Below are 23,707 nucleotides of genomic sequence, written 5' to 3' on the forward strand. Positions count from 1 at the left end.
TTGAGCAGAGACCAGCCACTAACTCAAACGAAGGAGGAAGCTCCACCGTTCATGTCAGTTAGTAAAACCAGCATATAACCAAGCCATAAATACCACAAGGTCTCAGTCTGCACAGAGTTAGCTGAACTCAGCTGGGCAGCAGTTGGGGCACTACATCTTGCCGCAGCACCCCTGGACTAGGGAGAACAGTCAGGGTTCCATCTCCTATCTAGTGAATCTGCTGCGAAGTGTGTGCATGGCATCAGTGAGGACAGAATCAGCCTCTGCTGTGAGGTCCCCACATGATCAAATACCATGCAGACATGCACAGTCTTAAATTCACACTTTGTGTGGTAACTGCATCAGATCATGGGTCAGCACCTTCAGGAGAGAAGAAAATTGGTTAAAAAAAAACACAACCACAGGAAGCAAGAAAAAAATCTACACCTCGGGGCAATTTCTCTGCAGTTGGTTACAGATAGACAGACAAATGCTTGGTAGTAGGGGTCCCCTTAACTCCCAGCTAAGGGATGGTGCACAATCTTCCTTCCCCAAGTGGGGAACAACTTCATTTTATTTTATTTTAAATCAAGAGAGAGTATCATATCAAGTAATAATGTAAGCAGTTGTGTAGATAACAGATCTCCAAGTCACTAGTTTTCAATCTTGTAGGAGCACAAGAATACGACAGCCCAAAAACAGGCGATTCGAATCTGCACTGGCGTTTTTCTTCAGATGGACCCACTCACTCTTCCACTTGCTTCTTCCCCTTTAATATCTTATTCCTCTATATAGATAAAAATGGACACAAAACTGCTCATTCTTTTTAAAAATTACTACAAATATGTTCTGGTTATAATTCAGTGTTGTCACCAGGATTATTTAGCACAAGGACCAATACACTCAGAGAAACACACACACAAATTGATGAGTGATGCTCTCAATTCACCGCCTCAAATTACTCCCATCACCACCACATCAACCAGACTTGCAAGCGTCAGTAGTTCCGCCTTGTTTTATAACCCACGTTTGGAAAGACAAACCCCATAATTATACCAATATATTTTTCCACAATTTAAGTAGACATAGCATGAAAATTGCACTTGCGCACATGCCTGCAATTGCACTGCACTGGCACCCTTGTGACAATACTGTACTGCAATCTACAAGCACATCTCCCATCAGAACCTCCCTCGTACACTGAACAGCTCACATTAATCAAACAAAGTTTAAAAGTAACCCCGTTTCATAAAATAGAAAGAAAAAACACTTGCATTTATACAAGCGCCTTTCACAACCTCAGGACGTCCCAAAGCAATTTACAACCAATGAAGTAATTTTGAAGTGTAGTCCTTGTTGCAATGTAGGAAATGAGGCAGCCAATTTGCACACAGCAAGCTCTCACAAACAGCAATGTGATAATGACCTGATAATCTGTTTTAGTGATGTTTATTGTTGACTGAGGGATATATATTGGCCAGGACACCAGGGATAATTCCCCTGCCTTTCTTCAGAATAGTGCCATGGGATCTTTTACGTCCACCTGAGGGGGCAGATAGGGTCTCGCTTTAATGTCTCACCCGAAAGTCAGCACCTCCGACAGTGCAGTGCTCCCTCAATGGTGCATTAAAGTGTCAGCCTAGATTATGTGCTCAAGTCTCTGGAGTGGGACTTGAACCCACGACCTTCTGACTCAGACGAGAGTGCTGCCCACTGAGCCACGGCTGACACCTTGGATTTGCCCCTAGTATGTAGGAAGGCGAGAAATGATACTGGCACAGGTATATGAAAGCTCAGCATATAGATTGTTCAAAAAAAATAGGGCTAGATAAAGCTACATTCATTTCCATGAGCTGCAAGAATCAACAATATAATAACCTTCAATCACAAATTACAGCTCCCGTGTGTTACAGTGCCTCCATCCACGTACTCTGTACTTTTCACCACTTCCCATATTAACACCACTCGCATGCTTGCCTGAAACATGTACTTTGATTCTGCATTAAGCAACAAATTCTAATCGGCTGCAACAAAATGCAGCCAAAGCCATCAGAAAGGTGAGTGCATCTCTGCAGCTGGATAAAAAAATGAATCATCATCTTTATCAAAATATAAACAGGACCGTACCAGGTAAGCCAAGGAGATACAACCAATACCGTGACCGTGTAGCGATTTGAAATACACTTTACCTGATCGGACTTTTGTTAGAGGTCACAGGCATCATTTCTGCTTTGTAGATGCCATCTCCTTCAGAAGACCACTCTGTCAATTTTGGTGTTGACATATGAGCTGGGGCTCCCAGACAATCCACTCCGATGGTTTTATTTGGAGTCAGGCAAGTGCCCAGAACATCCCTTTGCTGTCTAAGGCGCCTCCGTGTAATTCTACAAGTTTCACTCGATCGAGTAGTTGCTGGATCCATAGGCTTTGGGTGGCTTGATGCTTTAGTATTCTCATCACACATTTTCACATGAGGATCAATTTCCTCCCCTGTTATTTCACACTCGTCTAGATTTTTACATTCTGCTTTCCTAACTTTCTGGGAACCTTTCCTGCCTTTTAACTTTTTATATTTTTTCACAGTTGCACCTCCAGAGTCCCTCTTTCCCACCTGAGAATCTTTACTGCCTTGGCTCGACGTCTCAGAGCTTGTAGCCTGGACAGATTCCTCCACTCCCTTCTCTTGGTTGGGCTCGTCATCATCTCCGGCAGCTGCTTCGCCCGGTGCTAAACCTTGCTTCGAGGTTTTCGTTTTCTGCGTTGCCTTCTTGAGCTCATTTTTTGCCGCTTCTGAAGAGGGTGGTCGCCTGAAAGCATTCATAAACTGTTCCCTTTCAGCTCGACTACATTTGGCTTTCATGGGGCTCTTCTCGGCGACGTCCAACACCGACAGCTCCAACTCCTCCTCCGCTATCACCACATTGGATCTCCTCGCAGGAGCTGGATCCGGGCTCTCCGCTGGATGCGGGCTGCTCGCTGGCTGGATGTCAACCGCTTCGCTTACAGAATCCACTTTCTTTCTCAAAAAGATCGACGCTACCTTTTTGCGATTCGTTTTGGAATTTTGAGGCGAGGTAGATATAGGACTAGAGTGAATCTGAACATGGACAGTCACGGTTTTAGGGGATAGTGGTTGAGGAGCAGCTGAACTCACGTCTTCCATTAAATCGGGAGGCTTGTTACTTTCCTCAACTATGTCAGAGTCATCCCATGCTGCTTTTTCAGCTGAAGACTCTTCAGTTTCTTGGTTCTTCATAAAGTCTTCAAACGACACAGTAACGGTGCTGTCGTTCACCTGACAAATCTCGTCAGCAGTTGTATCCAAACTCGTCTCACTGAGACACATTCCTTCACCTTCAATAACCACGGGCGTAGTCGCTCCCTTAGCCTCTGCCCCTTCACCCCCTTTTTCGAAGCAATCATCCCTTGCCACAAGCTCAACATCTGACTGTCCTGAGGAATCCTCGACATTCCCCTCAAACTTCCTTTTTTGCACTTTTTTGGAGAAGTTTTTACTCGAATGACTGTTGGGTTCCTTGCAGCTTTTCCTTCTGTTCCTGGCTGTTGTCCTTCTTCGTACGGCGCTGGAATCCACAGAAACATCCCTCTCGTTCTCTTCGAACAGGTCTTGGCTTTCTGCGCAAAGCTGAGCAAGCAGGGCAGCTGTATCACTCCCAAGAATCCCGACACCTGATCTCACACCGCACACCTCTGCAATACTTGAGTTACTAGTGTCGCTAATTTCAACCACCTCGTGACATTCATTCAGTCTGCGGCTTAAGTTAACTCTTCTACTGAGCCGTCTCCCCTTCGGCGTTTGGTGCTTCCCCTCCGAGGCCACTGTTGATTCCTTATTATAGTCCACAGAGGTGTTTGAAGCAACGTTTCGGCCACACGGAGCTTTCTTGAAGTAATCCAGTATGTTGCTGGATTTGGGCGATGGAAGGGCTGCGTCAACGGATTTGGACACTGGTGAAAAGTAGCTTGTGATCGTGTTTGTGGGGGAATCCGCTGCATCTTTTTTCTGTTTCTTACACAGCTGTAAAACAAATAATTAGCATTGATAAAATTCCAGCAGCATATAACAGCACCAATTGCCTGCACATTCCATCTCCTTGATCCGCAATTACTTTTATACAAGTGGATTCGTGACTGCAACACAATTACTGCCTGTTTAATCATTAAACTGCAGTGGATCACCAGCAAATGTGATGTCCAGTGCAGTTGACAAGGAGATCCCATATGCTCTCTATTTACTTATTGCTGCATATAACACACTCTCTTAATTGCATCAGCAAAGTAATACATGAAACCGTGAATAGAAAAACATATTCACTTGTAAGTGAATGACAGGTGATAAACAACTGTTATTGCTATTTACTTTCAAAACTACAGCCAGTAAAATGAGTGTTTTTGAAAAAAAAATCAACACCAAACCAAAGCAAAACAAACATTCTCACCTGATCATATTCCTCCACTGTACCGGCCATAGCAATAATCCCAACCATATCAGTAATCTCCCTCCCTGGACACTCAGAAACCTGTGAAGAAGGTACGAGCCAAGATTGATTCTTTTGACTAGTAAGCGTGTAAAAATATACACAAGTTAATTTAAAATGTTATTTTTTTCCACAGTAATAATGACATGAAAAAGACCGAGACCCGTTTCGGACTATAACATGTCTCCGGCAAATATTGAACACATCACATATGCCATATTCAAAGCCACACAACTCGCCTTTAGGAAGCCTCGGGTCGAAGACCGTGGACCCACATTTCGCTGCCCCCCTTTTGCCCTCCTAGCATTTACAACAACAACAACGGGGCCCTCGATCGGAGAAGCCCCCTCTTGTAATTTACGTTGTAAAATAAAAAGGGAAAACCGTCAAATGCTCGCATTAGTTTAAATTTACGCCGCATTTTCTGTGGAAAACATATTTTTAAAATGAAGCTGCCGGAGTAAGTGATACTCCTTTTCCCGTTATGTTGTGTTTTCCCCCTCCCCTGGTTACCCCAGAACGTGTGAGGGGGAAACCTCTTTGAAACGGGCGCCGAAAGCTTTTCGGGCCAGCGAGAAATGGCGCCAATTCACTTTGACCTTTGACCACCGCCCAGCCGACCAATCGCGTCGCGGGCCAGCGCCCACCCGTCCATCACAGACCAGGCCCCGCCCCCTCCCGGCCCCGCCCACCATTGGTGCTTCGCCCAGCCCCGCCCTCCCCCTGGCCAGGCCCAGGGCACAGCAGCCGATTGGTCCTGGCGGGCTGCCAATCATGCGGGCCGCAGGCTTGATTGACGCGCTCGCCGGCCAATCACAAAAGCAGTTTCGCCCCCCGCCCACCATTGGTGCTTCGCGCCACCCGTCCCGCCCTCCCAGGTCCAGGGCGCAGCAGCCGATTGGTCCCGACGGGCTGTCAATCATTCGGGCCGCAGGTTTGATTGACGTGAGGAGAGGCTGAGGCGACCATGGGCCTTGGCCCCATCCTGTCAGCCTCTTCACTCCACCCTGTGGGGAGGGGGGAAGTTTGTTTTTGTCTTTACTTCATTATGAACTAGATATTGAGGCGGTAAGTCTTTTAAAAAATACTTTTTTTTTCCATTTATTGTTGAAGCGGGAACCGTCACCTTTTTTAAAAAAGTTCCCCTTTTATTTTTGCCCGTCCTCTCTTCGGTAGGAAGTGGTTTGTCAGATTGACTGTCGTGTAGTGACGATGGGTGCTGCAGCCCTCTCAAATAATGTTAACAGAAAATCTCCCAGCCAAATTATTACTGATTTATTTTGACCGAGGAACTCGCTGCGTGTTTTCTTTCATATTTGTCTGGGTTTGCACACTTTTTAAAAGCTGTGTCTGCATTTGAGCTATCTTGAATTTAAAGAACAGATTTTGTTTTTAAAAAATCACCATTTTTGATTATTAGACTAACAATGTTTGTTAACTAATAAGAAGTAGACTGAAATCTCCAGTGAGGTGAGTGAAGTAACGTAGTTTTTGCCTGCTGGAAGTACATAATTGGATTTCTGTATTGCAAAGAAAATTCATTGCTTCAGTGTGCCCCTCTCTTCTGAGGTTTTGCACTCTAGTGTTAATGGAGATGAGATGTTTTTCTTGCCCAGTGGTGAGATTGCTGTTACTTGGCAAGTGAGGTTGATTTGCGTATTGGAAATTATGAGTGACTTCCTATTAGATATTGTTATTAAGGCTCCCTGCTGGTATTGGCTAGATAAACAAATGTATGAGTGGAGTGGGACGATGTCTCGTGTGCATGCGTTCTTATTTTTGTTGTGCTATTTATTAGTCCCTGATCCCAGTAAGGTTACTGGGAACAGTAGAGCACAGGTGATGATCAGGTACGTCGATTTGTGCTGTTCTCACACGCCTCCCTACAGCTGGTTTGTAGAGATAAATAAGCAAAAGTCAGAGAGCAGACCAGCTAATTCTGTGGTGGAAGGAGGATGATGGAAAGGAAGAATGCCTTCAGTTGTCAGAATGCATATGTGGTAATATAACTGCAGATGGTTGAGGGAGATTTAAAGTTAAGTAGGAGTTTTTTTATTTAAGTGTAAAAAATTACAGTTTAGTTTCTCAATATTCGCTGAAGAAAAAGTCTGGAATATTGGACTAACTTCACTGCTTTTTTTTGTAATCTTTCATAGTGCTTTTGTGTTTTCTATAATCTCTATTTAGGATTTTCCCTATCAGACTAACAAATTATTTTAACTGATGTTATGCAATAGACTATGATTATTTCTAGCCTCTTTCTTCTGCTGTTGCCCCCAGCCCCCCAATGCACTGACTCATGCTAGGATTTAATGGGTGTCAGGTTTCCTCCAGTACCTCGCCCATTTTTTATGTGTAAGTATAGACAGAGTTGAGAGGCTATTTAACTGTAGGGTGCATTTCAACAAAGTCTGATCCTGTCCTCCCCCAATATTCACGCATGTGCATCTTCTGGACTTAAAAGGAAGGAAGATAAGACATATAAGGAGGTGACTGTTTATATGGTGCCTTTTTTTTTTGACAGTTCACCTCACCACATAATAAACAAACAAAAAATTGACCCTTAGTGTTAGGGGGATTAAAATATGTGGGGTTACGGGGATAGGGTGGGATATGTGTTGGTGTAGGGGTTACGGGGATCGGGTGGGATATGTGTCGGTGCAGGCTCGATGGGCCGAAATGGCCTCTATCTGCACTGTGGGGTTTCTGTGATTCTGTGAAAAAGGAGTGTCCTGGCAGCCCAGTGTGAAACTGGGCCCTGCACACCAGAAGGTCCCAGGTGTCATCACTGGTCTTTGCTGAGTTAGTTGGGGCATAACAATAGGTCTCTGGGATAGGGACGAGGAAAACTCTCAGCTACAGTCGGTTCCTGCCTCTGGTCACTAACCCCTACTGCAAAATATGCACGTGTGGCTATCTGATAAGAACAGGATCTAGGCGGTGATGCCCTTTGTGTTTGAATAGCCTTGCAAACACCGGTAGTAGATGAAACATGGCTATGGTACAAGTTGGTACCTGAACATCATGGCCAAGTGAGTCAGCACCTTCAGAAGAGTTGGAGGGAAAAGTTAGTTTGCCAAACTCTCTTTTTCATGAAGACCCTTTCAGAATTGCAGCATGAGTAATACAATTGATTCTTAGGCAGCAAGTGTGCCGGAGTCTGCTCGGTAACCGGGACACTTTTTATGCAGAGTTGTGGTATTCAGGAAGTAAATTGTGCAACACACTGTACGCGTGGTGCTGTGCTTTGCCAAATCACATGCCTAAATATAATTGATTCAGGTGTGGGGCTCACGCTCTCCCCGCAGCACACGGTGGATGCAAGACTGTGTCAATTTAACCGCATGTATTGATTTCACTGTTGAATTTTTTTAAGTATTAAAAAGGAAATTCTGCAATTCGGATCACTTCAAATGATAGTGAATATGGTGCACGCAAGACAAGCCGAGTGACTCTCACTGAAAAGCTAATCTATTGGTGTCCTTGAGTGATGGTTCTTTTTATCGCTGTGCTTATTGTATAATTTTAAAAGTGCTCAATGACGGCAAAAATGATGTAATATTAGTTTGTAACTTAAACACTGATTGCTGTTTGGATTGAAACAGATTGAATAGTTGGTGCCCACTCCCATCAGAAAAGTGTATTGCACCAGGGATTCTGCGTCTTATTTTCAAAGGGTCACCTATTCGAGTCAATACACCATCATATGAAGATGGACAATATATATTTCTCTTTAATTTTATAGGTTCTGCTTCTCTCTCTCTCTCTCTCTCTCTCTCTCTCTCTTCCCTCTTGCCCCAGGAGTTAGTATCACTAATGATGAGGGAAGCCAGTTGCGTTGTCCAATGGATGAGTTGAGCTTCGATGGGCCCAACAATCTTTTCTTGTCCTTTTTGTGTCTTTACATACAGGAGTTTCCAAAAGGGTCTTTTTTTGTTGTTGCATATAATAAACCCCACGTGTGTTCCTAGTAAAGTCAGAAATTTCTGGAAATACACTGCGGGTCATTTGGATTCAGTGAGGGAGCTAGAGGGACCGGCTGAATAGCGCTTTCTCCTCATTATCATTTTCTTCTTAAAGAACCCTACCCCAAATAATCGCCTATCTTACCCCATTCAAACAGTGATTGACCTACAGTGCATTTTCTGTTCTTACTTCAGATTTAAAAGCATTATGCTTTTACTCTTTTTTTGTTCATATAATTTGTAAAGTTCTCAATGCCAGCACCTGGGAGTTGTGATTGAGAGGGAAATGTTGCAAGTTTACAGAACTTCCCTTTTGAAAAGAGGGGACTACAACTGTAGCGTCAGAAAGCCTGGTTGTGCCATTCTCTTGTTTGATCAATGGGTGAAGCCATATTAACTTTGTCACACTCTGGATGGAGGATATACCATCAAGGACCACTTGCACACAATATTTATCTATTGACTGGTCTGACTGATGAAGTTTGTTCGTCTTTTGAGGAGCCCCAGCATTGAGCAGTGTTTTGTTGAATTAAACATAGAAACATAGAAGATAGGAGCAGGAGTAGGCCATTCGGCCCCTCGAGCCTGCTCTGCCATTCAATGAGATCATGGCTGATCATCCAAACTCAGTACCCTGTCCCTGCCTTCTCCCCATATCCCTTGATCCCTTTAGCCTTAAGAAATATATCCAACTCCTTCTTGAATATATTTAATGAATTGGCCTCAACTGCCTTCTGTGGTAGAGAATTCCACAGGTTCACCACTCTCTGGGTGAAGAAATTCCTCCTCATCTCTGTCCTAAATGGCTTACCCCTTATCTTTAGACTGTGACCTCTGGTTCTGGACTCCCCGACCATCGGGAACATCCTTCCTGCATCTAGTCTGTCTAGTCCTGTTATAATTTTATAAGTTTCATTCTTCTAAACTCCAGCGAGTATAAGCCCAATCGACCCAATCTCTCCTCATACGTCATTCCTGCCATCCCAGGTATCAGTCTGGTGAACCTTCGCTGCACTCCCTCCATGGCAAGAACATCCTTCCTCAGATAAGGCGACCAAAACTGCACACAATACTCAAGGTGTGGTCTCACCAAGGCCCTGCACAACTGCAGCAAGACATCCTTGTTCCTGTACTCAAACCCTCTTGCTACAAAGGCCAGCATACCATTTGCCTTCTTAACCGCCTGCTGCACCTGCATGCTTACCTTCAGCGACTGGTGCACAAGGACACCCAGGCCTCGTTGCTCTACCCCTTCTCCCAATCTATTGCCGTTCAGTTAATAATCTGCCTTCCTGTTTTTTCCACCAAAGTGGATAACCTCGCATTTATCCACATTGTACTGCATCTGCCATGCTTCTGCCCAATCACCCAACCTGTCCAAATCGAACTGGACGTTAAGGAACGGTGGTAAAACCAACACTGGATTTCTGTGAATGGAGGTGATGCAGTGACATTGTAGAAGAGGGGAGGGAGAATTTATTTTTAGACTCTTGCATAGCTCCGGCCCTCCTTCCTGATTTGGAGTGCTTGGGGAAAACGGGAATGGCCACGTATTATGGGCCAAGGGCTTGGTGGAAAAGGCATTTGATGTGTAAGTGGTAGCCTCAGGAAGAGACTGCCACCTGTCTGAGCAGCTCGGGTGTGTTTGGCTGTGAAGTCCCGGTTGCTTCGGGTGACTGTGTCTGTTGGAGCAACCTCAGTTAATGCTGATGTCATTTTCTGAGTGAGTTTTCAGGTTCGGTGTATTCTGTGCCCATAAAAGGAACGTGTGAAAATCATTCATCGTTTGGTGGGCTGAATAGTATAGCGCATCATGCAGGCATGTTAGAGCAGGCGTGTCGGTATTTTTTAATTCGGAAGAGGAGTGGGTATATTGCTGTGGTTAGATTAGATCATATTGGTGAAGGAGATATGAAATATTGTGAAGAACTAACCTGATGAAATAACATACAGAACATTTTGGAACTAAACATCTGAAAAGAGATGAGGTGTGTTAATATTTCGGGTATAAACCCTTGATCAGAACAGTCTAACAAAGGGGTTACACGTGAAGCGCTAAGCCATTTTTCCCCCTCCTTTTCAGATGCTGATTGACCAGCCGAGGCATAGAGTACAAGAGCAGGGAGGTTATGCTAGAACTGTATAAAACACTAATTAGGCCACAGCTAGAATACTGTGTACAGTTCTGGTCACCACATTACAGGAAAGATGTGATTGCACTAGAGAGGAGATTTACGAGGATGTTGCCAGGACTGGAGAATTTTGGCTATGTGGAAAGGTTGGCTAGGCTGGGGTTGTTTTCTTTGGAACAGAGGAGGCTGAGGGGAGACTTAATTGAGTTCTATGAAATTATGAGCGGCCTAGATAGAGTTTATAGGAAGGACCTATTTCTCTGAGCAGAGAGAGCAATAACCAGGGGGCATTGATTTAAAGTAATTGGTAGAAGGATTAGAGGTGAGTTGAGGAGAATATTTTTCACCCAGAGGGTGGTGGGAGTCTGGAACTCACTGCCTGAAAGGGTGGGAGAGGCAGAAACCCTCATCACATTAAAAAAGTACTTGGATATGCACTTGGCCTACAAGGCTACGGACCAAGAGCTGGAAAGTGGGATGAGGCTGGAGAGCTCTTTGTCGGCTGGCACAGACATGATGGGCTGAATGACCTCCGTCTGTGTTGTAAATTTCTATGATGGGAACACCATGTATTTCCTGTACAAGGTTGTGGTATATTGGAACATCGTACTGGGGAGTTATGGTACAGTTTAGGCTGTGGTGCACTTTGTACCGCAGTTTGAAGGTTCAATCTTTATGGAGCAATCACATCAGGGTGACCTTAACACTTGTAGTAGTAATCCACAGAATGTCCTTCATGTGTTGAGAGTCTAGGCGAAGAAACCATGGAGTCAAATAAGTGTAACCTGAAGGTGAGTATTGCCATACTTGGGTGTGGGTTTAATTGAGTAGAAAGGCAAGTGGACTGAGGTGGTGAAAGAGCCTCACTGTATCAGCCAAACTTCTTTGACAGCACCTCCCAAACCCGCGACCTCCACCACCAAGAAGGACAAGGGCAGCAGGTGCGTGGGAACACCATCACCTCCCAAGTTCCCCTCCAAGTCACACACTATCCTGACGTGGAAATATATCGCCGTTCCTTCATCGTCGCTGGGTTAAAATCCTGGAACTCCCTCCCTAACAGCACTGTGGGAGTACCTTCACCACACGGACTGCAGCGGTTCAAGGAGGCGGCTCACCACCACCTTCTCGAGGGCAATTAGGGATGAGCAATAAATGCTAATCTTGCCAATGACCACATCCCGTGAATGAATAATAAAAAAAACTGTGGAGAAAGTACCTCAGGTTTGGAGACTGTTAGTAATGATCCCGTTACACAAGACTAGTGGGCACCACTGGACACATCATGTATTATCGATAATGAAAAGCGAATCCAAATTTAATTCTATGCACGCATTTTTAAGGGCGTTTATTTTAGCTGTTTGTTCTGGTGGCATTGGGATCATGCCCAGTGCCCATTTTATTGTCCCGGACAAAACTGGCACACGAAAGGGGAGGGGTACGAAGAAAAGTAAGAGTTTCAGAAATGGAGCTGTCTGGGTGTAAATGCATCACCTAGCCCAAGCAGACCAGGGAGGTACCATGTTCAATGCTTGGTCTGTGCTTATTTGGCTAGAGTCACCCAGGGTGTTAACGGGGGTTCTGCAGTTGGCTTCAGTGCCCCTCATCTAATCCCGCTGACTAGTTATCATTGATCTCGAGGGTTGGGTGATGCCCTGGTTGGACTTGGCTGTGTTACTGCTGATGCTCGCCGCCTAGGCTCAGTAGGGGCCACTTGAATGAAGTACGAGTGTGCTGCCGATGTCATTGGGACTGAATGAGGCACAACCTGCGGTGAGGAGCGGAGAAAGGTGGAGGCAGTGGAAGGGAAAGAATTCCAAAGCCAATCGTCTGTTTAATGGCCACTCATGGTCAGTGAATCAGGACCTTGGGAGAGGAGGGTAGAAGTTAGCAAGGGGTGGGGTGGCAAAAAGGGAAGTGTGCAAATCAAACTACATTGCAGGATTATAATGAGACTATATGTAGATGATACAGCTGACTGTGCCAGTCTGTCACAAGCAGATAATATTGTGTGTTTTGGATTTCTGCCTTAACTTTACATATACTGTCAGGTTTCACTAAAGCAATGTTTCTCTCCACTCAACGAAACTTGCAGATGATGTATTACACAGTGTGTGGAGCTGGTGCCGAACCGTGGCTCAGTGGGTAGCACCCTTGCCCGAGTCGGAAGGCTGTGGGCTCGAGCCCCACTCCAGAGACTTGAGCGTATAATCTAGGCTGACACGCCAGTGAATGTAGGACTGTCGGAGGGGCCGTCTTTCGGATGAGCCATTAAACTGATCCGGTGAGATTGCTGGGTCGAAATCCTGGAACTCCCTCCCTAACAGCACTGTGGGAGTACCTTCACCACATGGACTGCAGCGGTTCAAGAAGGTGGCTCACCACCAGCTTCTCAAAGGGCAATTAGGGATGGACAATAAATGCTGGCCTTGCCAGCGACGCCCACATCCCATGAACGAATATTAAAAAAAAACTTCAAAAGTACTTAATTGGCTGAGCAGCACTTTGGGACATCCTGAGGTTGTGAAAGGTGCTATGTAAATGCAAGTTTTCTTTATTTTTATATTTGGCATGAGGAAAGAGCAGAACCAATGGAAATGACACCTTTATGAATGAGTTTGAGAAATAATTTGGCAGCTGTGAAATGGGGCTGCAATAAATCCAATCGGGAATTCGGGAGAAACCTCTTTAATCAGAGTGGTTAGGATGTGGAACTCTCTACCACAGGGAGTGGTTGAGGGGAAAAGTATCGATGCATTTGAGGGGATGCTAGATAAGTACATGAGGGAGAGAGGAATAGAAGGATATGCAGATAGGGTGAGATGAAGTAAGGTTGGAGGAGGCTCGTGTGGAGCATAAAACACCGGCATTGACCAGTTGGGCCGAATGGCCTAATTCTGTGCTGTAAAAGCTTCTGCAATTCTATGTAGCTAATGTGTGCCCCGTAACATGTTTGTTTTATTAAATTTAAAAATGAAAATGTTATTTAATATTGTCCTTTTTTAATAATCCATAAGCTCAAGGATGTGGTTGTGTGGTTTAGAACTGCTAACATATTTTATACTAACCTATTTTTTTTTTTCAAACTCTTTTCAAAATGAAAACTGGTTCAGCTGCAACAGGCGGAAACTTGCAGAAACCACAGTTATTATCTTGCCTTATTTGTCATCCTTGCACTTCTTCTTCATTTCCTAGCTGCAACACGTGGGGTGTCGTTTTCTCAAGTAGCGTGCATGGATTGTGAAGTCCCTGCTGCACTATAGGAGGAATGAGAGAACTTTTTTTCCTTCATTCCTTGACCACCTCCACTCCTCCTGAAGATCTTCTGAAAATTCAAAACCAGGCTCAGTTGGCAAGTCAGCTTGTCTGTCTTGTTACTGGGTCGTCCAGACCCAGGAAGGTCGCAACGCCAACCCTTGATCTGTGCCAAGTTGGCCGATAATTGGGCAGGACAGCCTGGGGGTCATTGCCTCGGTGCCCTTAGTCCTGGGAGAGGGGGTAGAAAGGAACTCGGCCAAGGTTCCCACACTTGCGTGAACATAAAGACTTGATCAGATCAGACCAAATCTTGGACCTTCCTGGTTTAATTTGGTTCAGTACTACACTGACCGTGCGTTTACCCTTGAGATCTATTACATGAACTACGGTGGCACAATTCCGATTGTACAGGTAGACTATCCTTTATCTGAACTTCCGAAAACCTCTAAAAAACCGAAAGTTTTTTCGTTCAGCGTAAGTCGTGCGCACGACATGACCAGAGTGGCGCACGACTTACGCTGAGCAGGGCAGAGGGTCACAGAGTTCCCTCCTGGGTAGGAGATTGCAGACCGAGCCGGGCAGTGTGAAGGAGGTACCGGGAGAGTGAACCCAACAATACAGCGGCCGGTCCGATAGCTGCAGCAGCCCGTCCGATATTCTTTTCTTCCCCCCCCCCCCCCCCCGACCCGTGGCCCGTCCGATATTCTTTTCTCCCCCCCCCCCCCCCCCCCCGACCCGTCCAATATTCTTTTCTCCCGACCCGAACCGCGGCCTGTCCGATATTCTTTTCTCCCCCCCCCCCCCCCCCCCCGACCTGATTTGTGGACCAGCTTCGCAGGAGTCAGCCGATATCCGGCTTTCCAGAGAAGCAGGAAGGGGAATGAGACACGGAACAGTCGCAAGAGGTAGCCTGAACTTTGGGAAATTTGTATTAAATACAAATTTCCCAGTCTTATTATAATACCTTCTGAAATCCAAAAACCGAAACTCAGCTGGTCCCAAGGCTTTCGGATAAGGGATAGTGTCCCTGTATTGCCTTCTGTGCTGGTGATTACTTTGTGCTCTTTCTCTTCCATTATCTTTATTAAAACATTTTATATCTGAAGTCAACTTACTCCTTTTATAAATTTCTGTGCCACATTTATGATTGAACCTGTTTATGTGAACGTGTCACACTGCAATGACATTGCCTCTTCCATCCCAACCCATTACAGTAGAAGCAGTGTGGTGCCACCACTGGCCGGAGGGTGTAACTGCAGTGTGACCAGTTTACATAGACAATTTCCATTATAGACGTGGACGTTGGAATTTATAATAGACATAAGAACATAAGCATTAGGAGCAGGAGTAGACCATATGGCCCCTCGAGCCTGCTCCGCCAATCAGTAAGATCATGGCTGATCTTTGACCTCCACTCCATTTTCCTGCCCGATCTCCATATCCCTTGATTCCCCTAGAGTCCAAAAATCTATCAATCTCAGCCTTCAATATACTTAACGATTCAGCATCCACAGCCCTTTGGGGTAGAGAATTCCAAAGATTCACAACCCTCTGAGTGAAGAAATTCCTTCTCATCTCAGTCTTAAATGGCCGACCCCTTATCCTGAGACTATGTCCCCTAGTTCTAGACTCTCCAGCCAAGGGAAACAACTTCTCAGAATCTACCATGTCAATCCCCCTCAGAATCGTGTATGTTTCAATGAGATCACCTCTCATTCTTCTGAAACTCCAGAGCGTATAGGCCCAATCTACTCGATCTCTCCTCATAAGACAGTCCTCTCATCCCAGGAATCAGTCTGGTGAACCTTCGTTGCACTCCCTCTAAGGCAAGTATATCCTTCCTCAGACAAGGCGACCAAAACGGTGCACAGTACTCTAGGTGTGGTCTCACCAAAGCCCTGTACAATTGTAGCAAGACAGATTTTTTTAAACTGAGACCGAATTGCTTCTATGTGCCCTGGTCTAATTCTCTCCCAGCCTCTAACCGTGTTTCACCTGACCACCCTGTGTACAATCCAATGGGAGGCCGACTTTTATATAAAAAAAAAAAAAGTAGTGCTTTTAAGCTGCAGGCAAAACCACCTGGTTTTAGAAATTTGCTGTGAAGCTGAGGGTGAATTCCTGATAGAAACCATTAGTATTTAAAAGGATAGTTTATATAGACATCTGTGTTAGACGGGATGTTTTTGGAAAATGTCAGGTTTATTGGTGATACTGGAGAAGTTAGGTAACTTTGGTCACTGTCCTCTGCCTACCTACCTGCCCACAGAAACAGCTTAAAACAATAACTGCGCTCGAGTGATTTCACAGATAAATAAATGTGAAGGGCAAGTGAGACCACACACATCTTCCTCATCTTGATATCGTATATCATAAAGATTTTTGCAGATCCCTGACTTGTGATTTTTTGCAATTTTCAAGCCATCTGAATCCTCAATGCAAGACATGGTCTTTGTGTATCTGTGTGTGGACATCCTGGTTACTGGGGTGGATTATTTATTTTTAAAAAACACTTTTAGCTCCTCGCGATGACTCTCTGGGGCATAAGAATAAGGGACAATTCTCCATGAAATCCAGGTCCTTCTGGCTTTCATTTTATATCAAGTTCCTGTTTTCATTTCTTCAGTCCCACCCTTACTATTTTTCCCCCCTTTTTGTTTCCTTTCTGCTCCCCTTGCTGGGGTTAAGGTTCCATGGGCTCCAAGTGCATTCTGGTACCATGCACAAGTAGCATGTGAGTGTTGGTAGGCTGTTTAACCAGGGAAGGCATCGCAGCTGCGCCTGATCCAATCCTGGCTTCCAGAGGCTTGGAATCTTGGCTGGTTCGATGGTCTTTCCCAGCTCCTGACACTAAATGTACAACCCCTTCCATTGCCGTGCGTAGCTTGGCTAAGTCAGCAGAGGAGCGACCTGGAACACTCCTGGTGTGTGTGTGGTTCAGTACCTCAATGGGTGGTGTATTTGCTGTCGGGGGAGCTGATAAATTCCCTTTAACTTTCCTGTTTTTTTTATTTTTAAAAGATACACTCTGAAGGGGTATTGTTCATGAGACGCTTAGATGTGGTGTTAGAAAGTGCAACAAGTATGAGGAAAAATGTATTTTGACCCAAATTCTGTTTATATTGATCAATTTTGAAATAAAGTTGCCTCCATTTTGGAGCAAGATGTACAGCTGAGCCTGTGTGGTTCAGTGCCCATTGAGGAGAGTTCCAGATTTGCTCCTCTGCTGACTTAGCTAAGCTACACACTGTTCTGGCAGGGGTTGTACTGTATAATCATCGTCTCGGATGAATAAGCCAGCTTTGGGCTTGTCTATGTTTGAGCTCCAATATGACGGGTGCTGATCCATCTGGCCCAGAGGAAATCCGAATGGGGCTGGACAATGACATTCAGGAACTGAAACCGTAACGAGGCTCCATAGCAGGGGTACAGTCAGATCAAAGCCACGTTTAAACAAATAAACCTTCAAAGATCTGTTCGTGTTACCAGCCTGGCTCAGTTGGTAGCGCTGTCTCCTCTGGGTCAGAGAGTTGTGGATTCCAGCCCCATTTACTTGAGTACGTAACCTAGGCTGACAGTGCAGCACTGAAGGAGTGTTGCATTGTCAGAGGTGCTGTCTTTCGGGTGAGATGTTAAAGATCTCGTGGTGCTAACATACGAAAAACGACAGAGGAAAAGACCTACTCGGCCATCCAGCCTGTCTCTCTCAAATGTGATGCAATAAATACTCCCCGTCCCACCAGATAATCGCCTGGGAGAGGCGAGAAACCAGATTAAGAACCCTGTTGGGAGGGAAATCTGGAAAATTCCTCTCCGATCCCCCTTGGGTGATTAGAACCAGTCAGGGAGGGCACTCTGACCCTGATTAATATTATACGGTACAGAACTCTTGTACAAGGTGATCGCTGCCTCGGCCAGAAACAGGTCCAGCTCTCGCTTGAAGGAATTCCGCGTTCAGCACATGAACCGGCAGCCGGTGCCACGGGTCTACGATTCTGGGAAAAGAACCACCTCCTGACCTCTAACCTAGTTCTGCCTTTACAAATCTTTGTGACCCCTGGTCCTCCCTAACCTATTTAGCTGAAACAAACTGTCTACTCAAACCCCATCTAGACCCTTCATCATCTTATAAACTTCGATCAGATCACCCCTAAGTCTGCGCTTCTCTGAAGTGTAGAGACCCTGCTCTTCCAGCCTATCTGGGTAACTAACTAAGACGCTTTAAAACTGGGAATTAATCTTGTGATCCTCCTCGGCGCTCTTTTAAAAGCCTCAGTATCACCCACCAAGTGAGGAGACCGAAAACGGGACGCTCTATTCTAACTGAGGCCTAACCAAGGTCTTGTACAAGGACAAAATAGTCTGCTTTGTTTTATATTGAATTGTCCTATAAATACACCCGAGTCCCCTGTTCGCCCTAGCTATTGCTTCACTATTTGAAGGTGAGCAGAGGTATTCTCCCAGTCTCTTGGCCAACATGCCTCCTTACTATGGGCAAATTGGCTGTCACATTTGCCTAAATAACCGCAACGACAAGACTTCGAAAGTACTTCATTGGTTGTGAAGCTCTTTGGATATCCTGGGGCTGTGATTAGGTGCTATATAAATTTAAGGGCTGTTTCTTCTTGTAGCTGTAACTCTAATCTTTTTCTTTAAATATTTTTGTTTAAACAAGAAGTGCTGATAATATCATTGGGGTGTCCGTGAGTTACTGAGCTTGATGGTTCCAAACTGTGGGTCGTGGACCTCATCAGTGACCATTTGGCCAACGAATCCCAGACAGTATTGTTCTGTTTGCACTTGTATTTCTTACTCGCTCGTTCGTCTCCTGGCTGTCTCTTGTCTCATCGGGGGCTAATTCCAAAAGCAGAATCTGTTAATGCGTGAAGTGACATGACAGCGGTTGTGTGTCCCTTCTCCTCCTCCTCCTCCACCCCCCCCCCCCCCCCCCCAACACACTGGTGCTTGGATTTTTATGCAGAGGGTCCTCCCTCTGTCCCTACGCATGCGCACACACACCCCTGTGTGTGGTGTGGCACGGTAGCGGGTGTTATTGATTTGACTATTCCTGAAATTTGGGCTGGGTTTACCAGATTTGATCTAGGTGATGGGACGGCTGCTATTGTTAGCGAGCTGTGATATCCAGAAAATCACAGGGCGCTGTAGCAATTAATCCTGCAAGGCCACCCCGACTTAATACCTGCATTTAGGTAGCAGCTTTCGTCTTGAAATGTTCCGAAAGTGGTTCATACAATGAATTACCTTTTTTGAAGTGCAGTTGACTGTTGGGTAGAAACCAGTTAAAAGCTGATTTGTTGGCCCTTACCCTCTATTTCCTGTTTAGAATTTTGTTCTGTTCTGATTCCTCTCTCCAAAGTGCTTTTTTTTTAAATACAGGAGGAGAAATGTTGTGGTTGGGCCCAGCATTCTACATTTTTGGGTGACCCAGTTTCCCAAAGACAATCAGCTCACGTTCCACATCGTCCTTTGGCTCAAATCTGTTGGCACCAGTGACCAGCTGCATCGAGTGATTCTTCCTGTGTCTCTCAATCCCGCCCAATTCTCATTTTACTCTTCCTTTTTTAAATGCAGTTTTCTGTTTTTTCTCAGCGCAGCTCATTATACACAGTTCAAACACGGAGAGTCTTTTAAAAAAATATCTTGGCTCGCCCCATACTTGAGACTGTAACACCGGTGTTAAACCAAACTGGACCAGTGCTGTCTTTCGGATGAGACGTTAAACCAAGGCCGTGTGTGTGTGTGTGTGCGTGCGTGCGTGTGTGTGTGTGTGTGTGTGTGTGTGTTTTTTCTCATCGTGCTTGATGCTGACACTGGGTTTAAAAGTGTGTCACTGTCTGAGTGAGTGGTGTCAAAATGATCCACTTTCCACCACTGATGACTCTTGCCTTTGTGCACGGAAATTTTACCTACACCCAAAGTATAAAACACTGGTTCGGCCCCAACTGGAGTACGGTGTCCAATTCTGGGCACCACACTTTAGGAAGGATGTAAAGGCCTTCGAGAAGGTGCAGAAAAGATTTACGAGAATAATTCCAGGAATGAGGGGCTTCAGTTACATTGATAGACTGGAGAAGCTGGGGTTGTTCTCCTTGGAGCAGAGAAGATTGAGAGGAGATTTGATAGAGGTGTTCAAAATCATGAGGTGTCTGGACAGAGTAGATAGAGAGAAACTATTCCCATTGGCAAAAGGGCTGAGAACCAGAGGACACAGATTTAAGGTGATTGGCAAAAGAACCAAAGGCGACATGAGGGAAAACTTCTTTACGCAGCGAGTGGTTAGGATCTGGAATGCACTGCCTGAAAGGGTGGTGGAGGCAGATTCAGTCACGGCTTTCAAAAGGGAGTTGGATAAGTATCTGATGGAAATAAATTTTCAGGGCTACGGGGAAAGGGTGGGGGAGTGGGACTAGCTGAAGTGCTCTCGCAGAGAGCCGGCACGGGGCCGATGGGCCTCCTGCTGTGCTGTAACCATTCTATGATTCTATGAATTTTTCTTTTTTTTAAAAAGGTAGCTTGTCTGGAAAAAGTGTGGTGTTTAATCTATTGAATAGGTGCCCATATTACAAATGTAAATGTCTGTACTGACCAATAAATGGAAAAACTGAGTTACAGGCATTAAAATATTTGGGCAGTTTCTAACATGAGAACGGTTCAGCTCAAGGAGATTGGATGACTTTGCCCTCCAGTGTTGTGACTAAAAACTCGAAGACTATCCAAACCTTGTAACATTAGCTGCTGTTCCTCTATTTTGTCTGGCCCTGGGTTTGGAAAGAATAAATGGTAGGAACGATTCATCCTTTAGAATTCTTATGATAGGCAAATAATGTCTAAGCTCAACACTCCCATATTACACTGTGTTCCCACAATGCCTTATAGTATTTGTGCAGTTTCTCGGTGTCCTGGGAATGTTCTGTGGAGCTGCATTAATAATTTAAACGACATGTATTTATAGAGTGCCTTTCATGACCTCGGGACGTCCCAAAGCACTTTACAACCAATGAAGTACTTTTGAAGTGTAGTCACTGTTGTAATCTAGGAAGCGCAGCAGCCAATGTGCGCACAGCAAGCTCCCACACACAGCAATGTGATAGTGACCTCGTAATCTGTTTTAGTGACTTTGGTTGAGGGATAACTATTGGCCAGGACACCGGGGATAACTCCCCTGCTCTTCTTTGAAATAGTGCCATAGGATTTTTTACGCTCCACCCAGGCAGGCACGGCCTTGGTTTAACGGCACCTCTGACAGTGCAGCACTCCCTCAGTACTGCCTAGATATTGTGCTCCAGTCACCTGGAGTGGGAGGTTGCTGACCCTCTTTAAAAATTAACCGTTTAGGAACATTAGGACCAGGAGTGGGCATTTACCCCTCAAGCTGTTGTGATCTGTGCCTTGATTCCATTTACCCACCGTTGCTCCATATCCCTTGATATCTTTGCCGAACAATTCTATCGATCTTGGTCTAGAACATTTTCAATTGGCCCCCAGCATCCACTACCCTTTGTGTGAAAATGTGCTTCCTGATTTCACTCTAAATGGCCCAACTCGAGTTTTAAGATTATGTCCCCCCTCTTTCCCCCCCCTCCCCTCCACCCCCCTCCCTCCCCTCCCTCCCTCCCCCCTCTCCCTCCCCCCTCTCCCTCCCCCCTCTCCCTCCCCCCTCTCCCTCCCCCCTCTCCCTCCCCCCTCTCCTCCCCCCCTCTCCCTCCCCCCTCTCCCTCCCCCCTCTCCTCCCTCCCCCCTCTCCCCTCCCCCCCCCTCCCCCCCCCCTCCCTCCCCCCCTCCCTCCCTCTCCCTCTCCCCCCCTCCTTCCTTCCCCCCCTCCCCCTCCTTCCGTCCCCCCCTCCCCCTCCTTCCTCCCCCCCCTCGCCCCCTCCTTCCTCCCCCCCTCCCCCTCCTTCCTTCCCCCCTCCCCCTCCTCCTTCCCCCCCTCCCCCTCCTTCCTTCCCCCCCCTCCCCCTCCTTCCTTCCCCCCCTCCCCCTCCTTCCTTCCCCCCCTCCCCCTCCTTCCTCCCCCCCCTCCCTCCCCCCCCTCCCCCCCCCCCCTCCCTCCAGCCCTCCCCCCCCCTCCCTCCCCCCCTCCCTCCCCCCCTCCCTCCCCCCCCTCCCTCCCTCCCCCTCCCTCCCCCCTCCCGCCCCCCCTCCCTCCCCCCTCCTCCCTCCCCCCCCCTCCCTCCCACCCCCCCTCCCTCCCCCCCTCCCTTCCCCCCCCTCCCTCCCCCCCCTCCCTCCCCCCCCCTCCCTCCCCCCCCCTCCCTCCCCCCCTCCCTCCCCCCCCTCCCTCCCCCCCCCTCCCCCCTCCCCCCCCCCTCCCTCCCCCCCCTCCCTCCCCCCCTCCTCCCCCCCTCCCTCCCCCCCTCCCTCCCCCCCTCCCTCCCACCCCCTCCCCTCCCCCCCCTCCCTCCCCTCCCTCCCTCCCCCCCCTCCCTCCCCCCCCTCCCTCCCTCCCCCCCCTCTCCCTCCCCCCTCTCCCTCCCCCCTCCTCCCTCCCCCCTCCTCCCTCCCCCCTCTCCCTCCCCCCCTCTCCCTCCCCCCTCTCCCCCTCCCCCCCCCTCCCCCCCCCTCCCTCCCCCCCTCCCTCCTCTCCCCTCCCTCCCTCTCCCCCCCCTTCCTTCCTTCCCCCCCTCCCCCCTCCTTCCTTCCCCCCCTCCCCCTCCTTCCTCCCCCCTCCCCCTCCTTCCTCCCCCCCTCCCCCTCCTTCCTTCCCCCCTCCCCCTCCTTCCTTCCCCCCCTCCCCTCCTTCCTTCCCCCCCCTCCCCCTCCTTCCTTCCCCCCCTCCCCCTCCTTCCTTCCCCCCTCCCCCTCCTCTCCCCCCCCTCCCTCCCCCCCTCCCTCCTCCCCCCCCTCCCTCCCCCCCTCCCTCCCCCCCTTCCCGCCCACCCTCCTCCCCCCCTCCCTCCCCCCCCTCCTCCCCCCTCCCTCCCCCCTCCCTCCCCCCCCTCCCTCCCCCCCTCCCTCCCCCCCTCCCTCCCCCCCTCCCTCCCCCCCCTCCCTCCCCCCCCTCCCTCACCCCCCTCCCTCCCCCCCCTCCCTCCCCCCCTCCCCCCCCCCTCCTCCCCCCCATCCCTCCCCCCCTCCCTCCCCCCCTCCCTCCCCTCCGCTCCCTCCCCTCCCTCCTCCCTCCTCCCTCCCTCCTCCCCTCCCTCCTCCCTCCCCTCCCTCCTCCCTCTCCCTCCTCTTCCTCCCTCCTCCCCATCCTCCTCCCTCCCTCCTCCCTCCTCCCCCTCCTCCCTCCCGCCTCCCCCTCCCCCTCCTCCCCCTCCTCCCCCTCCCTCCTCCCTCCCTCCCCCTCCCCTCCCTCCCCCCTCCCTCCCCTCCTCCCCCTCCCTCCCCTCCCTCCCTCCCTCCCTCCTCCCTCCCCCCCTCCCTCCCCCCCCCTCCCTCCCCCCTCCCTCCCCCCCTCCCTCCCCCCCCTCCCTCCCCCCCCTCCCTCCCCTCCCTCCCCCCCTCCTCCCCACCCTCCCTCCCCCCCCTCCCTCCCCCCCCTCCCTCCCCACCCTCCCTCCCCCTCCCTCCCTCCCCTCCCCTCCTCCCGTCCCTCCTCCCTCCCTCCCTCCCTCCCTCCCTCCCTCCTCCCTCCCCTCCCTCCTCCTCCCCTCCCTTCCTTCCCCTCCCTCCTCCCCCTCCTCCCTCCTCCTCCCTCCTCCTCCCCCTCCCCTCCCTCCTCCCTCCCTCCCTCCCTCCCCCTCCTCCCCCTCCCTCCCTCCCTCCCTCCCTCCTCCCCCTCCTCCCCTCCCTCCCTCCTCTCCCCTCCTTCCCTCCCTCCCCTCCTCCCCCTCCCTCCCTCCTCCCTCCTCCCCCTCCTCCCTCCTCCCCCCCCCCTCCCTCCCCCTCCCCTCCCTCCCCCCCTCCCCTC

General features: G+C 48.4%; 1 protein-coding gene across 3 annotated transcripts in view; it reads right to left on the reverse strand.

Annotated features, from left to right (window-relative positions):
* Positions 1-5,037, reverse strand: part of atad5a (ATPase family AAA domain containing 5a) — a 79,478-nt gene extending 74,441 nt beyond the window's left edge. For all 3 annotated transcript variants that reach the window (XM_085963962.1, XM_085963963.1, XM_085963964.1), the window contains exons 1-2: positions 4,440-5,037; positions 2,169-4,018 (exon numbers count right to left, since the gene is read on the reverse strand). In XM_085963962.1, the coding sequence (XP_085820088.1) occupies positions 2,169-4,018; positions 4,440-4,487 (1,898 nt within the window). In that variant the 5' untranslated portion in view covers positions 4,488-5,037. The remainder of the gene's footprint in view (positions 1-2,168; positions 4,019-4,439) is intronic.
* Between the last annotated feature and the right edge of the window lie 18,670 nt (positions 5,038-23,707).

This window comes from Somniosus microcephalus, chromosome 21 (assembly GCF_052327205.1).
Source record: "Somniosus microcephalus isolate GS21.2 chromosome 21, FLI_Smic_1.0, whole genome shotgun sequence".
NCBI lineage: Eukaryota > Metazoa > Chordata > Chondrichthyes > Squaliformes > Somniosidae > Somniosus > Somniosus microcephalus.